This window comes from Marmota monax, unplaced genomic scaffold (genome assembly GCF_021218885.2).
Source record: "Marmota monax isolate L192 unplaced genomic scaffold, Marmota_monax_Labrador192_F-V1.1 WCK01_AAM20220418_F8-fsc00142, whole genome shotgun sequence".
NCBI classification, from domain to species: Eukaryota; Metazoa; Chordata; class Mammalia; order Rodentia; family Sciuridae; genus Marmota; species Marmota monax.
The window spans coordinates 506590-524718 of NW_026692025.1; the positions used below are offsets into that span (position 1 = coordinate 506590).

Consider the following 18129-nt stretch of genomic DNA (forward strand, 5'->3'; position numbering starts at 1 on the left):
AGCAGCAATATCAAGAAATGGGTAGATTTGAGAGGCATTTTGCAGGTTGAGTCGAAGGGACTTGGTGCCTGCTTAACTGTGAGAGAGGAGTTGAAGGAGAGGAAGATGTCAAAGTGACTCCTGAGACACCACAGGTGTCTCCAATTTCACATATTCCAAACCGTACTCACCTTCCAACCAATACCTGCAAGTTCTCCTTCACCCCATATCTCCAATAATGGCTCCAAAGTCCACAATCACCACACTCTACCCTCAGGGAGTCATTCCAGAGCCTCAGCCATGGCAGCCGCCACCGCCGCCACCTCCTCCTCCTCCGCCGCCGCCTCCTCCTCTGCCTCCTCCTCCTCTTCCTCCTCCTCCTCCTCCTCCTCCACCACCACCCCTCCAACCCCTTTCCCTGCCAACCCATGCCCTACTTTTCTACTAGGCTAATTTCTACTCATTCTTTAATTTCTCCAGGAACATTTCCCAACCCCACAAGTCTGTATGAGGTACTCCTTCCATGTGTTCCCACAGCATCTTGAACTTACCTTCACATAGCACTTATTGCAGTACAGTGTTGTAATTGTCAAGTTCCATGTCTATATCTTTTGCTAGTCTGCAAGAAGGAATGTGATCCATATTTGCTTATTGGAATTTCCTCAATTCCTAACACAGTCCCAGGCATACAGCAGGTACTCAGTGCATATCTGTTGAAGGAATGAGAAATGAATCATCATGTCTCCAGCTAGGTTCACCATTATGAGAAATATGTAGTAAAGTACCTATTATGTGTATTTTCCTACCTAAACTTTTCTTTAAAAAACTGAATCTGTCCCCTGGTCTTATCTACCAATGCCATTATCCTAGTTGAGATATATATTATTTCCTGACTGGGATACTACAGCAGCCTCAATCTCAATCCTCTTTGCTCTGTTCTGCACACAGCTACCACAATGATCTTTCTAGAATAGCAAACCAGTTCATGTCACTACCAAGATTAGATTAGTCGGTTCACTATAACCTATAGGACATTCCAAGACCTGAGCATGGCAAAACAGAGCCTCCATGACCTGGCTCCTATCAACCTCTTCTCCAGCTACATCAACCACCACTGGCCCACCAGCACTTACTCTCCAGCCTTAAGGAACTAATTGCTGCTCCCCCCAATCCCACCAAATGCCTTGGCTTCTCATCATGCTACAAATTCCTTCACACACACGCTTTGTCTACGTGGGTAGCTTACCTGATTCACTCCTATACTTTCAACTATTTATTATATATCATGACCAAGTACCATCTAACTCACAAATATAAGGTTGGCTCAACATATAAAAAAATCAATTTATGTAGGATGGCATATTAACAGAACTGGGGGGGGGGGCAGAGGCGGGGAGGGGTTCAACCATCATCTTAATCGCACAGAAAAAGGATCATCTGACAAAAATCCAATGCACTTTCACAAAAATAAATTCAATAAAGTAGAAGTACAAGGAAACTTCCTCATCCTGGTACAGTGCATCTATGAAAAACCCAGATATATAGAAACACTAAAGCATCCACCAAAATGTGTGTTGGGGAAGGGACGAACCCTATTTGAATATCCAATAAATGGGCTCAGCAAAGTTACAGGATCCAAGATCAACATGCAAAAATCAGTTGCATTTCTATACACTGGCAGCTAACAAACTGAAAAGGAGGTTAAGAAAATAATTCCTTTTATGATAGCATCAGAAAGAATAAAATACTGAGGAATAAATTTAACAAACACATGTAAGATGTGTACTCTGAAAACTATAAGACATTGCTGAAAGTTATTAAGAAGACCTAGATAAATGTAAAGTATTCCATGGTGATGGGTTGGGACACTTAGTGTTGATAAGGTGGCCATAATCTCCAAGGCAATATACAGATTCAGGGTGAAGCCTGGTGGAATCCAACCTGCCTTCTTTGTAAAAAATTGACAAGCTGATCCTAAAATTCATGTGGAAATACTGAAGACCTGGATGCCTCAAACATGCTCAAAACAGAAGAACAAATGCGGAGCACTCACACTTCTCAACTTCAAAACTTACCAGAGAGTTACAGTAATACAAAAATCGTGGTATCAGCATCATAATAGACATATATGTTCATGTTATAGAACTTAAAAGTCAGAAACAAACCCACATATTTATGTATAGTTGATTTTAAGTAAGGGTGACAGGCACATGTAGTGGGAAAAAGAATAATCCCTTCAACAAATGATTCTGGGATGATTGTACAGACACGTGAAAAAGAACGAACATGGATCCCTGTGTCACACCATATAAAAAACTAACTCAAAATGGATGGATCACAGATCCAAATGTAAGGACTAAAACTTTTTTAAACTCTCTCTCTCTTGAGTTAGTTTAACAGGATTTATTTGTACAGAATACCCTTGGCCTCAGTTCCCATCCTTGATAAGAATGGTGCTTTTTAAAATACCTTTGTTTATTCATTTTTATGTGGTGCTGAGGACCGAACCCAGTGCCCTACACGTGCAAGGCAAGCACTCTGCCACTGAGCCACAACCCTGGCCCATCTTTTTTAAACTCTTAGGGGAAAAAAAAAAAACAAAAAAACATAGATGTAAATCTCTGTGACCCTTGGATTAGGCAACAGTTCCTTCACCATGACACCAAAAGCACAACCACAAAAGCATTTTCTTTTTGCAAATTGGACTTCATCCAAATGGAAATCTTTCGGACACCAAAGGACAACCTGCAGAATGGGGAAAATATTTACAAATCACATAACATATCTGAAAAGGGTTGGGTTTCCACAATATACAAAGAACTCTATAGCAAAATGGCATTCAATCCAATTTCTAAAAATGGGCAAAGAGCTTAAATGGACATTCCTACAAAGCAAATGCACAAAGGGCCAAGAAGCTCAGGGAAAAATGCGCAACATCATTAGCCATTTGGGAAATGCAAATCAAAAGGACCATGAAGAAGCACTTCACACCCGCTTGGATGGTTATTATACAGAAAACAAAGCAAAGAGAAAACAGCAAGTTTATTTGAGGATGTTCAGAAACTAGGATGCTGACACACTGATGTTGGGAATGCTGCTGTGGAAATCAGTTTGGCAGTTAGTCAATAAGTTCAGCATTGAATTACCATATGGCCCAGGAATCCCACTCCTAGATACAGACACCAAAGAATTCTAAACAGGTGTTCAAACAAAAACCCGAACAGGAATGCTCACGGAAGTACTATTCACAATCGCCAAAAGGTGTACGTCATCACCTGTCCACCAACTGATGAGTGGATACACAAAATGTGGTGTATGCATACAATGGCGTATTATTCAGGTGTGAAAAGGTACGGAGTGCTGATTCGTGCTGCAACGTGGATGAACCCTCATGCTAAGCGAATGTAGTCGGACACGAAAGGCCACACATTTAACTCTGATTGCACGTATAGTTTCCGTCCAGCATAGGCAATTCTCTATGGTAAGAAAGCACGTTAGTGGCTGCCAGGGGCCCTCAGGAGCAATGTGTGTGTGTGTGTGTGTGTGTGCGTGCACGCGCGTGCGCAGATGCGCACACACAAGGGGGGGGGGGGCGGACAGCTTAAGGGGTACCGGGTGTTTCTGGGGGGCGGTGTAAGTTTCTTGGAAGTAGATGGTCCTGGCGGTGGTACAGCACTGTGATGGGACATACTTGACGCCTCTGACACGCACCCCCCAGTCCTCCTCTTCTTCCCTAGACTGCTCCCCTCCAGCAGAAAGTGAGAGCTCCTGTGCCAAGATGGGAGGGCCCTGGCCAGTGAGGAGGCTAGGAGGCTGGGAGGCCTGGAGGCCAACTGGCCGCCCCGTCTCGGCCCAGGCCCAGGCCCAGGCCCAGGCCCAGGCCCACACACTGCGGACCAGCCGGGGAGTGCTGACATCATCAGAGCGCGTCATCGCCGACCCACGAGGGGGCAGCCGGGGGTCGCTAGGATACGGGGCCCTGGAGCACTGGACCCAGACTACCTGCCGCACCCACCGAGCACCCACCGTTGGCGTCTAAACCGGCATCACATCGGGCCAGGCAAAGCCCAGTCCAGCCGAGCTGAGCAGAGGGAGCGCAGTCCAGCCGAGTCAAGCTGAGCAGAGCAGAGCAGAGCTGAGCAGAGCTAAGCAGAGGGAGCCCAGTCCACCTGAGCTGAGCCCAGCATGCCAAGGCAGAGGAGCCGTCGAGGAGGAGGAGGAGGAGGAGGAGGAAGAGGAGGAGGAGGAGCAGCAGCAACAGGAGGAGGAGGAGGAGGAAGAGGAGGAGGAGGAAGAGGAGGAGGAGGAGGAGGAGGAAGAGGAGGAGGAAGAGGAGGAGGAAGAGGAGGAGGAGGAGGAGGAGGAGGAGGAGGAGGAGGAGCAGCAGCAGCAGCAGCAACAGGAGGAGGAGGAGGGTCATCGTCGGGGTTGTCCGGTCCCCAGAGGCAGGCCCACTCCCGCACCGCCAGAGCTGAGCTGACCTTCTCCGTGAGCCAGGTGGAGCGCCGTCTGCGGGAGGGCCGCTATGCCCAGCGCCTGAGTTGGTCTGCGTCCGTGTTCCTGGCCGCCACCCTCGAGTGCCTGACAGCCAAGGTGCTGGAGCTGGCGGGCAACGAGGCCCGCCACAGCGCCAGGAGGCGCATCACCCCAGAGCTCCTGGACATGGCCGTCCACAACAATGCGCTGCTCAGCGGTCTCTTCGAGACTACCACCATCTCCCAGGTCGCCCAGCCCCGGCGCTAGCTGCTGCTGCTGGCTCGGGGGCCCTCGCCCAAGCACCGGCCCACCTGTCCACCAGGCCCCAGGCCCCCTCGCTCTCGGCCAGCCTCGCCCGGCCTGGCTTGTGCCTTCAGCCAGCCCTTTCATTAAAGCGTTTCAAGAAACCCTCCGCCTGCCTCAGTCACTTTGTGTTGAGGGGGGGTGGGGGCTCTCCAGGCCTCTGGAGTTGGGGGGACAGCCAGGCCAGGCGCTGGGAGTGCTGCGGGGTGGGCTTCAGGCCTGTGGCGTTAGGTACCTGGGACGGCAGGAGGAGTAAAGGGAGGAAGAGGAGAGAGAGAGAGAGAGAGAGACAGAGAGAGAGAGAGAGAAGAAGAAGAAGAAGAAGGAGGAGGAGGAGGAGGAGGAGGAGGAGGAGGAGGCCTTCTTCCTGGGGGTGGGAGGGGCAGCGCAGGGGGTGACCCTGGGTGGCAAGGGCAGGCCAGCGTGGGCATTGTGGGGTGGGCGTCGAGGTACAGAAGACGCCTCCCCATGGCCCTGAATGACTCAGGGCCTGCCTGCTTGCTTGCGTGCCTGCTTGCGTGCCTGCCCGCCCACCCACCCAAGTCGCCAGAAAGGGGGTGGCCACGACACTAGGGCCGTGGGTCGTGACACGACCCATGTCTGAAGGCGACCGGCCGCGGTGGGGTGGACAGGTGGCCAGAGTGGCGGGGCTGGGCGCCCACGGGGCAAGGAGCTTCGACGGCAAGATGGAGACGTGAGGGGGGAAGGGTCCAGGGAGGAAAAAAAAACAAACAGGGAACTCGGGTCAAGCAGGGTCATGGATTGAGCTTTGGTCACGTTCAGATGGAGAAGCTGCTAGGCGCCCTTAGCAACCGAGGGCCACTAGCTGCAACCTAGCAACAGCTGGCGCCTGCAGAGGCCCCGCAAGCCCAGGACCCCGCCTCGGTGCAGAGGCCCTCGTCTGGACCGCCCCGTAATCCGTCATTGGTGTAAGTACCTCGCGGGCAGCCGGCCGGCCCCGCCCCGCAGCCACTATTTGCATATGCCCCGGGCCGGGGACTCTGCGTTTGCCTTGGGGGGGGGGGGGCTACGGGAGGCCAGGCCCCGCCCCCTCGCCCTCGATTTGCAGGAGCAGCTCCCTGGATGGCCAGGCCACGCCTGCCCGGGACCCTCGATTTGCGTAGGAACCCGGTGCCAGGCCAAGCCCCGCCTCCTGACCCTCGCTTCGCAAAGGCAGCTGGCTTCACGCCTCTCCGGTCGCCTCGGTTACTGAAACCAGCCCCGGACCCGCCCGCGTCCCTGATTGGCATACGGCGCCTCCCAGCCAGGCCCTGCCTCTCACCTTTGCACATCACCAGGGCGACGGGGGACTGCGGGGGGCGCCGCAGCTAGACGTGTGCTTCGAGGCGCGCGGTCGCGGTAGGCCGCTGCAGGCCGCTGCAGCGTGACGCACGGCACGTCGCGGCCCGCCGGCGGCGTGGCCGGGACCTTTGCCCACGTAGGCGTGTCCGGAAGTTCTCGTAACCCGGCCCCGCCCCTCCACCTTGGTTGGTTTGAGCAATTTATGGCTGGTTCAGGATGGAGGGTTTGCAAAGGAAGTTGGCTCCTAGCTAAGTTGCACTTCACATTGTTCTTCAACAAGAAATCAATATGAAGGATCAAGTTAACAAAGAGTTGGTTCTTTGAAAACATAAGGAATATTGATGTTATAGTTTAGATGTTAGGGTTATGAGAGCCTTAACTCAATCAGTGAATTTATCCCCTGATAGGGATTGAGAGTGGTAACTATAGGCAAATGGTTTGTGGCTAGAGGAGGTGGGTCATAGGGGATGTGCCTTTGGGGTTTATATTTTGTATTATTGAGTAGGACTCTGCTTCTTTGGTGCCATGCACCCAGCTGCTTTACTCCACCACACACTTTTGCCATGATGTTCTGCCTTACCTGGAGCGAACTGAGACCTCTGAAACTGTGAGTCTCCAAATAAACTTTTCATCTCTAATTGTTCTTGCCAAGTCCTTTGATCACAGCTACAAAAAAGCTGAGTAAGGCAATTGATAAACCCTTAGCCATAGTAACTAAAAGAGAGAGAAGACCCGTATTAATAAAATTAGAGATGAAAAAGGAGAAATCATGATACATTCCAGAAATCCAGAGGATCATTAGGACTATTTTAAAAATGTATATTTTTGATAAATTGGAAAACCTAGAAGAAATGGCCAAAATTTAATCAAGAGGACATAGAAAACCTAAACAGATCAATAGTTAGCTATGAGATAGAAGCAGTCATAAAAAGCCTCCTAAGAAAGAAAAGCCCAGAACCAGACGGATTATTTGTTGAATTCTTCCAGACCTTTAAAGAAGAATTATTGCCAATGCTCCTTGAATTATTCCTGAAGTTGAAATGGAGGGAACACTCCCAAATACATTCTATGAAGCCAGTATCACAAGCCAATATCACCCTATACCAAAACCAAATAAGGACACTCAAGGAAAGAAACCTACTGATCAATATCCCTGATGAACTTACGCAAAAATCCTTAATAAAATATTGGAAAATAGTATTCAGCAACATATTAAGAAGACTGTATATCATGACCAAGATGGCTTTATAGTAGGGATGCAAGGATGGTTTAACATACACATATCAATAAGTGTTATTCATCACATAAGTAGAACTAAGGACAAAATTCACATAATCATCTCAACAGGTGCATTAAAAAAAAAAACAAACTTGTTGAGGGCTGTGAATCAAGTCAAGATGGTGCCTGGCAATTTACCAGGAGGAGTGGTTTGTAAGGCAATGCCACTGAGCCATTAAGATGGTGGAGATTCCTTATTGGCTGATTGCTGTATCTGGATGATGCTAATTGAGTCAAGCTGTGTGTAACCAGTTAGGTATATATACCTCTGCTGTTCCATAATAAAGCAGTTCCCGCTTCAACCTTCAAGTTGCTTGTCACCTCCAGGTTATTTGCCCAGCTGGACTGCGGAAAAACCTTACTCAAAATCCAGTACCAATTCTGATAAAAACACTGAAGAAACTAGGATAAAAGGAACTTACATCAACATCATAAAGGTTACATATGACAAGGCCAAAGTCAACATCAATATTGTTAGGTGCAGGACAGGCTGAGTAAGCTGTCTGCAGGGCATGCCAAACAAAGTTAGCTGCAGGATGACCTGGCCACTCAAACCCTTTGTCTGGTTCTTTATCACCTGTTTGCTTCAAGCCCAAACACCCAAGCCCCCCCTCAAGGCTGAACACTCAACCCCCTGCTCAAGGCCAAACATGTAACCCCCCCTTGTGCCAACAAGGGAGCTTGCAGACCCAGAGACCTCATTAGATTTGGGCTATAAAACTCCCTCCTGCCGGGCCCCCCTCTCTCTTCTCTCTTCTCTCTTCTCTCTTCTCTCTCTCTCTCTCTCTTTCTCTCTATTCTCCTCTGTTGCACTGCTGCAATAAAGATCTCTTGGTTGCTCCGAATGTTGTGGTCACTTTTCTTTCAAATACCAAATTGAGAAAAACTGAAAGCATTTCCTCTAAAATCAGGAACAATACAAGAATGTCTACTCTCTACTCCTATTCAATATAATACTTGAAATTTTATTCAGAAAACTTTGGCAAGAGAAGGAACAAAAGGCATACAAATAAGAAGGCAAGAGGTCAAATAATCATTGTTTTCAGATAATAAAATCCTATATTTAGAAGATCCCCAAAACTCCAAAAGAGCACTTTTAGAGGTGACAAGCAAATTCCAGAAAGTAGCAGGATGCAAAATCAATAATGTTTCTATACATCAATAATTAATATTTTTAAAAAGAAATCAGGAAACAATTCCATTTGCAATATCCTCAAAACAACAACATAGGAATAAATCTAAAAGTAAAAGTCCTCCACAACAAAAATTCGAGAACACTGAAAGAAGAAATTGAGAAAACACCAGGAGATGGAAATACCTTTCATGTTATCAAATAGACTTAATATTGTCAACATGGTCATATTACTAAAATCAATCGATCGATCCAATGCAATTCCCATTATATCTATGACATTATTCACAGAACTAGAAAAACATCCAAAAATTACGAAAGACCCAGAACATGCAAAAATATCCTGAGCAAAATGAACCATGCTGGAGGCATCACAATACCTGACTTCAAGTTATACTATAGAGCTATATAACAAAAACTGCATGGTACTGGCATAAAACTAGACACATAGACCAGTGGTACAGAATAGAAGACACAGAGATAAACCCACACATCTATAATCATCTGAATCTTGAAAAAGTTGCCAAAATATAACATTGGAGAAAAGACAGCATTTTAAATAAATGGTGATATGAAAACTGGATATCTACATGTAGAAGAATGAAACTAGTTGCCCATATCTTACCCTGCACCTAAGTCAACTTAAAGTGGATCAAAAACCTAGAAATTAGACCAGAAATTTTGCAACTCATGGGAAAATATATAGGGTCAATACTCCAACATTAGGCACATGCAACAACTTCTTCAGTAGTACCCCTGAAGCTCAGGAAATAATACCAAGAATTAATAAATGGGATGGCATTAAAAAATGAAAAAGTCTCTGTACAGCAATGGAAACAAACAAGAGAGAGCCTACATAATGGGAGAAAATATTTGTCAGCTACTTTTCTGACAGAGGATTAATATCTAGAATATATATAGAATCCATAAAACTCATTGCAAAAAACATAAATGGCCAAATCAATAAATGGGCAAATGAACTAAACGGTCAATTTTCAAAAGAAGAAATACAAATGACCAACAAATATATACAAATGGCCAGCAAATATATGCAAAAAATTCAACATCTTTAGGAGTCAGACAAATGCAATCAAAATTACACTGAGATTTCTTTTCATTTCAGGTAGAATGTCAATCATCAAGAATACAAATGATAATAAATTCAGACAAGGATGTGGGGATAAAGAAACATACATTATTGGTGATATTGAAAACTGGTACAACCAGTGTGGAAATCAATGTGGCACTTCTTCAGAAGAGTAGGAATGAAACAACCATATGACCCAGCTATATACCAACTCCTTGAAAAACCAGCCTCTACCTCAGAGCAAATCCTGTCCAAGGAAGGAACGTGATCTTTGTCCTTGGAAAGACCCACAGAGCACTCCTAGGCACATACCCACCCTGCTAAGTGGTTTATCTACAAATAACAGGAGAGATCTGCTGAGCCAGGTGTCCCTGACTCAGTCAGGCTAGGTGGGGACCCATAGCAACCCCCTAGCAGCCACCAATCAGCATGAGACAGGGAAATACCTGGGATGCCAGACGACCCTCCCAGTAGTTTATGGTGGTCGATAATGTGTTGGGAAACTGTGTAGTTCAGCACGAACACCAATCAGTTCAAACGAATCCCCCTCTTGTAGTAATCAATCACCCCTACCCAACTTGTTCCCGCCAGTGAATGTGCTAATCATGTTTTAGAGTTGTTTGATTTTTCCCGTGGTGTGTGATGATTTGCTAAGAGATGCTATGATGTATGTGAAGTCCCTGCCTTCCCCAAAGAGTATAAAACTGCTGCAAACCCTGGGCTCAGGGCCTCTCAATGTCACCAGTTGCTGTGTGCACGTGGAGGACCGAGCTAGCTCGCAATAAACACCTCTTTGCTGCTTACATCGATCTTGGTCTCTGGTGCTCTTTTGGGGGTCCTGAATTAGAGCATAACATCCTCAGTATTTAGCCAAAAGAATTAAAGTCAGCAAACTATAGTAATACTTGCATACTCATGTTTGCAGCAGTACGATTCACAATAGTCAAGTTATGGACTTAGGCTAGGTGTCTGGTTTAATCAGCTTTTTCACTGCTGGGACTAAAGTATCTGACTAGGACAACTATAGAGGAGGAAGTTTATTTGGGGGCTCACAGTTTCAGAGGTCTCAGTCCATTGACAGCTGGCTCCATTCCTCAGGGCTCAAGGTGAGGCTAAACATCATGGCAGGAGAGTGTGGCAGAGGGAGGCAGCTCACATCACAGTGATCACAAAGCAGAGAGACACCACTCACCAGATACAAATATATACCCAAACCCATGCCCCAATTCCCACCTCCTGCAGCCACACCCTACCACTTAAATTACCACTAAGTTAATCCCTATCAGAGGATTAAATCACTAATTGGGTTAAGACTTTCACAACTGAATCACTTCTTCTTTGAACGTTCTGGTATTGACTCACATGTGAGATTTGGGGGATAACTCACATCCAAACCATAATATTATACCCCTGGACCCCAAAGCTGACAACCATCTTACAATGTAAAATACATTTTGTCCACTTCCAAGAGTTCCCGTAGTCTCAACAGTTGCAAGATTTTACAAAGTTCAAGTCCAGAGTCTTCTCTGAGGCTCAAGACAACCTCATATTGTGAGCTCCTGTAAAAATAAAAGCAATTTACAAGTATCCAATATATAATTGTACACAGTGAACATTTCAATTCACAAAATTAGGGGCATAGAAATAAGGGATAGAGAAGGGATAGGACCAAAGTAAGACCAAAATCCAGCTGGGCAAAAGAGTCCTGTAGTTCCACCTCCAGAATCCTAGGCACATGACATCTTAATGTTCTCTTCAAAGGGCTTGTGTAGCTCCACCCCTGTGGCCTTGTTGGTTGCAGCCCCGTCTTGCTCAATTCCTGCAGCTTTCCTGATTACTGGCATTTCTTAATCTCAGGGGTCTCCACTGCAGCTTTGGCTTCCTCCTCAAATCTCCACACCTTGCCTTCTCAGGGAGTGCTCACAAAGACTCTGACCCTGCTGCAATTTGCCTGGCCTTCCTGGCATTCTTTGAAATCTTGGTGAAAGCCTTCATGAACCCCTAACTCCAGCATCCTGAATTCCTGCAGAACCAGCACCATGTGGTTGACACCAAGGTCGGCTGCCATCTTAAGCAGTGGCCCAGCCTCCAGGGACCCTGGCTGCAGCAAGCTCTGAGTGTCTGGGTGGCTGAGCATATTGAAAAACTTCCTAGGCCTCCTTGTGCAAGAAGAAAGCCTCACTCTTCACTTCTCAATGGAATTTTCACCTTTGCTCCCTTGAGCTTGAGATGGGTGTGGTCTTGCCAGCTCCTGAGGCGACCTCAAGCCATCTTTCTTATTGTGTCTGGGCAAAGTCTTTAGCATTTCTTTAGTGGGATAATGTCTTTCATAACTGCAACTTTCTTAACTCTAGTTTTACTTCTGCCTGTCAAGTTCACTTTTTCCAAATCTTTATGCTCTGCTTTCTGCTCCTGATTATCAGAATAAATTTGGCTAAAAACCACCAGTGATATCCATGCCACCACCTGAATGCTATGCTGCCTAGACATTTCTTCTACCAGATTAAGAAATCCATTGCTTCTAAAATCAACCTGACAGAAAGTCTCTGGACATGGACAAAATGAAGACAACTTCTCAGCCAGCACATAACAGGAATGGCCACTACTCCAAATTCCAATAGAGTCCTCCTTTTCTGAACCCTCTTGAGCCCTGTCTTCACTGTCCAGAGTCCTGTTGGCATTCTGGTCTTCTGAGCTCCCACCAGAATCAGCCATTAAGCTCCACTTAAAGAGCCTAAAGCACTTCCAACTTGCACTGTTAAACATCTTAATATTCCTCCAACCAATTCCAAAAAGCTCAAAAAGCTTCTGAACCACATGGTCAGATTAGGCATAGCAATGACCCCACTCCTTGGTACCAATTTCTGTTTTAGTTGGCTTTTTTGCTGCTGGAACTAAAAGGTCTGACCAGAACAACTATAGAGGAGGAAGAGTTTACTTGAGGGCTCATGGTTTCAGAGGTCTTATTCCATAGAAGGCCAGCTGCATTCTTCAGGGCTCAAGGTGAGGCTGAACATCATGGCAAGAGAGGCTTTCAGAGGGAAGCAGCTCATGTTATAGTGATCAAAAAGCAGATACAAAATATATACCCCTTAGCCATGCCCCAATTCCCACCTCCTCCAACCACACCCTACCACTTCAGTTACCACACAGTTAATCCCTATCAGGGGATGAATTCACTGGTTGGGTTAAGACTTTCACAACCTAATAATTTCTCCTCTGAACCTTCTTGTGTTGTTTCAGATGTGAGCTTTTGGGAGACACCTCACTTCCAAACCATAGCAGTGTCCATCAACAGATGAATGGATAAAAGGAAATGTCCACATACACTAGATTTTTTTTTCAGTCATAAAGAATAACAAAATTATATCATTTGCAGGAAAATCAATGGAACTGGAGATCATCATGTTAACTTAAATATAAGCCAGACTTAAGTAAGGGTTATGTGTTTTTCTCTTATATGAGGAAGATAGAGAGAAAAGGGAGGAAAAAAAGCAAGCTCATGAGAACAGGAGACCAATAGAGTAGAGGAAGGAGGTAAAGTGGAGGGAGGAGGTGAAGGGAGGGGAAATATCTGGGGAATGGAATTGATAAAATTGTGTTAAGCACATATACAATTATGTCACTATGAATCTCATTATTTTGTATAATTTTAGTGCACCAATAAATTTATTTTACAAAAGAGGTGGGGCCTAGTGGAAGGAAACTAGGTTACTGGGGTTGTGCCCTTGAAAGGGATATTGAGACTCAGCCCTCCCCCTCTGTCTCCCCTGATGTCATGATATAAACACATTTCCTTCACCACACACCCCACCACGATGCATTGACTAGCCACAGGCTCAAAGTGATGGGGCCAATAAGCCATGGATTTAGACCTCTGAAACTGGGAACCAAAATAAAAATTTCCTTTTTGTAAGTTGATTATCTCAGGTATTTTGTCACAGTGATGTAAACCTGACTAACAATGATTAAGGTGAGGAATAGGCATTCAAAGAAGAGGAAAAAGCATGAAAACACCAAAAGTTTCAGAAATGTTTTGCTGAAAGTTAAATACATATTCTTTTTTTAGAGAGAGAGAGACAGAGAGAGAGAGAGAGAGAGAGAGAGAGAGAGAGAGAGAGAGAGAGAATTTTTTTCGGTGGACACAACATCTTTATTTTATTTTTATGTGGTGCTGAGGATCGAACACAGCGCCCTGTACATGCCAGGCGGGCGCGCTACCACGTGAGCCACATCCCCAGCCCAAATACATATTCTTTATGTCTGTATCTAGGGATGTTCCAATTTAAACTTGCACTCAAATTCATAAAAGGCCAACTAAATTTATTCCCACAGGATAAACATACCAGAGAGTGTATCAGTGTTCACTTATCCACATCCTAACAATGGATATTAAGATTCCAAAGGAGGAGCTAGTGGTGTGGCTTAATGGTAAAGTATTTGCCTATCTTGCACAAGGTCTGAGATTCACAAATATGTTCCTTGATTTGCCTTTATAAACCTCCAGTTCCGTATCTTTATTCATTACCTCTTTTACTCCTATCTGAAGGGATTAAATGCAACTTCCTTCTTTTAAAACCATCTCACAAACTTTGCCAGAGGTGTTTGTTTATTGACAAATGCTTTCTTTTTTTTTAGAGACAGAGAGAGAGAGAGAGAGAGAGAGAGAGAGAAAGAGAAATTTATATATATATATATATATATATATATATATATATATGTATATATATATATTTAGTTTTTGGTGAATACAACATCTTTATTTTATTTTTATGTGGTGCTGAGGATGGAACCCAGCACCCTGCACATACTAGGCGAGCGTGCTACCGCTTGAGCCACTTCCCCAGCCCCACCAAATGCTTTCTTTTTCAAATTAAATATGATACATTTAAAACAACAATCTACTTGCCACCGTGTTTTATCCTTAAAGCATCTCATTATGGTTGGAAGCCCCTGTAGCCCTTTTTTATCCCATTGCCCATCCTCCCTCCATTCCCTAATTTCTCAGAGATATTTATTACCCCCAATTTGATATTTCCCATCCCAATACATATTTTTATTCTATTTTATATTCATGCATTTTACTTAAAATATCAGCATATTGAGACTGGTGCAGTGGCACATGCCTGTAATCCCAGCAACTCAGGAGGCTGAGGCAGGAGGATCTCAGGTTTGAGACCAGCCTCAACATCTTAGTGAAACCCTGTCTCAAAATAAAAAGGGCTTGGGATATAACTCAGTGGTAAAGTACCCCTAGCTTCAATCCCCAGTAACCCCACCCCAATCAGAGTATTGGTCTACCTGTTTTTAAACTTTACATAATTGCTAATAGAGTGTACATAAAAGTATGAGGCTTTAAATTTCCACTCAGTTTTTTATTGGGGGGATATGTTCACGTGGATAAATCCCAGCATGGAACAGCATCATGATCATACAAATTATTGCAGTAGTAGCAGGATGGTGCTCATCTGGACATCAAGACTTTGTGATGTCAAAACTGTGCCATTTATTGGCTTTGTACTTATTTGAAAGATTGTGGACCCATTGGGCTTCTTGTGGGTGTAGAATTGTATTATCCATTATCCATTATGCTATCCACTGAGAACTTGTGGTTATATTTAAATGCTAAACAAATAAAATTAAAAATTGAATTCCTCAGTTTCACTAGTCACATTTCAAGTGTTAAAAAAAGCCATAGGTAGCTGGCATCTCCCATATCAGCACAAAGGTATAAAGTTATCAAAATAAGTTCCTGGGACTGAGGTTGTGGCTCAGCAGTAGAGCGCTCACCTAGCACATGTGAGGCCCTGGGTTCGATCCTCAGCACCACATAAAAATAAGAAATGAGTGAATGAATGAATGAATAAATAAATAAATAAAGGTGTTGTGTCCAAGTACAACTAAAAAATAATTATTAAAAAATAAGTTTTTATTATATTCCAAGTAGTGAAACTCCTATTATATCTCAACTTAACCCCACTGTTTTGGTCACTTACAAAAGACAGATAGGTCATGGAAAATGACTGCTGCAACCAGCATGGCCAAACTAGTGGGTTCTGGTGAAGGGAACATAGTAAAGAGAAAGCAGCTTATTAAAAAGTCCCTCACATAACCATAGAGAGAAAATCACCACACAGATGTGTCAGGAGCTGTCCATGGGTTGCATGTGGGTCACTGCCCATGGAAGCCTAGTAGATAGAGACATCTGGTGTCTGGGAATTACCAGTGAACATTTTCTCTGGTCAATTGCCCAGGGACAGTGTGAATTTCTATCCCTCTCTGCCATGGACCACACAGCACTTGAGATGGGTGTGACCTGCCAAGATGTCAATCAACCTGCTAACTGCAAGACATCACAAAGCAAGAGTTTGCCCTCCGTATCTATGGATTCAACCAACTGAAGATCAAAAATATTTTAAAAATCATGTCCCTACATTTAAAACTATTTTTCTGACTCTGTGTCTTATGTCTTCGCTAATTATTTCTGACTTATCTTCTCCCTTGGCTTATACCATCTTGGGCAGGAAAGGCAAGGTGCTAGCCACCTTGCAATAATCAACAAAGTAATTGTGGTGGCAGAGATGGAAGTTATGCACAAGCTCAACAAAACCCATGTATCATAGGCTGATGTGACTATTCTTAACACACATTTGCCGAACTTGCCAACAGTAGAGGCTAACACCTCTTACTTTACTTATTCACATATTTCACTCAGCATGATGTTCTCCTTTTCAATTCATTTACCAGCAAATACCATAATTCAATCCTTCTTTATGACTAAAACTCCACTGGGCATATGCACCTCATTTTCTTAATCCATTTGTCTATTGTCATCTGGGCTAGTTCCATAATTTGGTATTGTGAATGGTATTGCTTTTATAGCAGTACAATTTTTATAGCAGTATTATAGTATGCTGATTTTAGTTCTTTTAGATAAATACTAAGGTGTGGAATAGCTGGGTCATATGGTGGTTCCATTCCTAGTTTTTCGAGGAATCTCCATACTGCTTTCAAGTGGTTTTACTAATTTGCAGTCCCACCAACAATGTATGAGTATACCTTTTCCCCCACAATCTCACCATCATTTATTATTATTTTTATTATTTGTATTCCTGATAATTTCCATTCTGACTGGAGTGAGATGAATTTTCAGTGTAGTTTCGTTTTGCATTTCCCAGATATTGAACATTTTTTCATGTATTTGTTGCTCAATTGTATTTCTTGTTTTGAGAAGTATCTGTTCTTTCAGCACCATTATTTGTTTTTTTTTTTTCCTGTACTGGGGATTGAACTCAGGGGCACTCAACCACTGAGCCACATCCCCAGGAGACAGGGTCTCACTGAGTTGCTTAGGGCCTTGAAGTTGCTGAGGCTGGCTTTGAACTCACAATTCTCCTGTTTCAGCCTCCCAAGCCACTGGGATGACAGGCGTGCACTACTACACCCTGCCAGCACCATTATTTGCAACAGGATACTTTATCCATCACAATGGCACATGATATTGCTTCTGAACATGCATGTTAATTGGCTTTTTATTACTGACACAATACCTGATAAAAGTCAACTCACAATTCTCCTGTCTCAGCCTAAGACAGCAAGGAATTTACTAATTGCACCATATTCCCCATCAATAATTAGCAGCTGGCTTTACAGAATGGTGGAGTGACTTGTCGAAGGCTTGATTAGGATAACAACTTGGAGAAAAGATGGGTAGATATGCTGTGATACAGGATATAATTTAAACTAGTGGCTAATGTTACACTATCTCCCTACAGCAAGGATGCATGATTCCAAGAACCAAAACAAATGACTGGCCCTTCTCACCATTTCATCTAATAAATTGGAAGCATTTTTCGCTACTTGCTTCCTGTATTTTGGGTTTAATAGGTTTAGTGGTTCTAGTCCCCAGAGAATGCTTCTCCAGAGAATGCAAGCATAGTTCTGGTGAATCAGACTTATGCCACTGAACCCAAAGATAGAAAGGGGCTCCTGGTGCTGGTCAGGAAGATCATAATTACCAAGGGGAAATTTGGTTACTATTTACAAAGGGAGCAAGCAGGACAACTCCTTGGAAACTAGAAGATCCATTATTAAACCTCTGAGTACTCTCTTGTCCAACAGTTCTGGAGAATGGAAACTTGTAGCAACTCAACAGGATCACCAAGAATTTGATTAAGAACATAGGTCTCGGGGGCTGGGGATGTGGCTCAAGCGGTAGTGTGCTTGCCTGGCATGCGTGCGGCCTGGGTTCGATCCTCAACACCACATACAAAGAAAGATGTTGTGTCCACTGAAAACTAAAATAAATAAATAAATATTAAAAAAAAAAAAACATAGGTCTCATGCCCAGATACACAGGGAGAGATTATCACAACCGTTTTATCCTTCACCTCTTTACCTGATACTTTACATAAAAAGCACCAGGGCTACTGTTTTAGGTGTAGAGCAGGTTTATCTCCAAATTGTGATATTCCCATAGTGCTGGAAACACAAATATTTCATTTCTTTCATAAATGATTATTGATGAAATAAACCACTACTGTGAAAAGAAAATCACTATGAAAAACAGGCA

The 18129-nt window shown here is 44.2% G+C and overlaps 1 protein-coding gene across 1 annotated transcript; it reads left to right on the forward strand.

Moving 5' to 3' along the window:
• Nucleotides 1-4395: 4395 nt before the first annotated feature.
• LOC131424545 (histone H2A-Bbd type 2/3-like) lies at nucleotides 4396-4857 on the forward strand (the record flags this gene model as incomplete). Its single annotated transcript, XM_058582644.1, has 1 exon — nucleotides 4396-4857. A coding segment is annotated over one exon (327 nt), but the record flags the coding sequence as incomplete, so codon positions are not given.
• Nucleotides 4858-18129: the final 13272 nt, after the last annotated feature.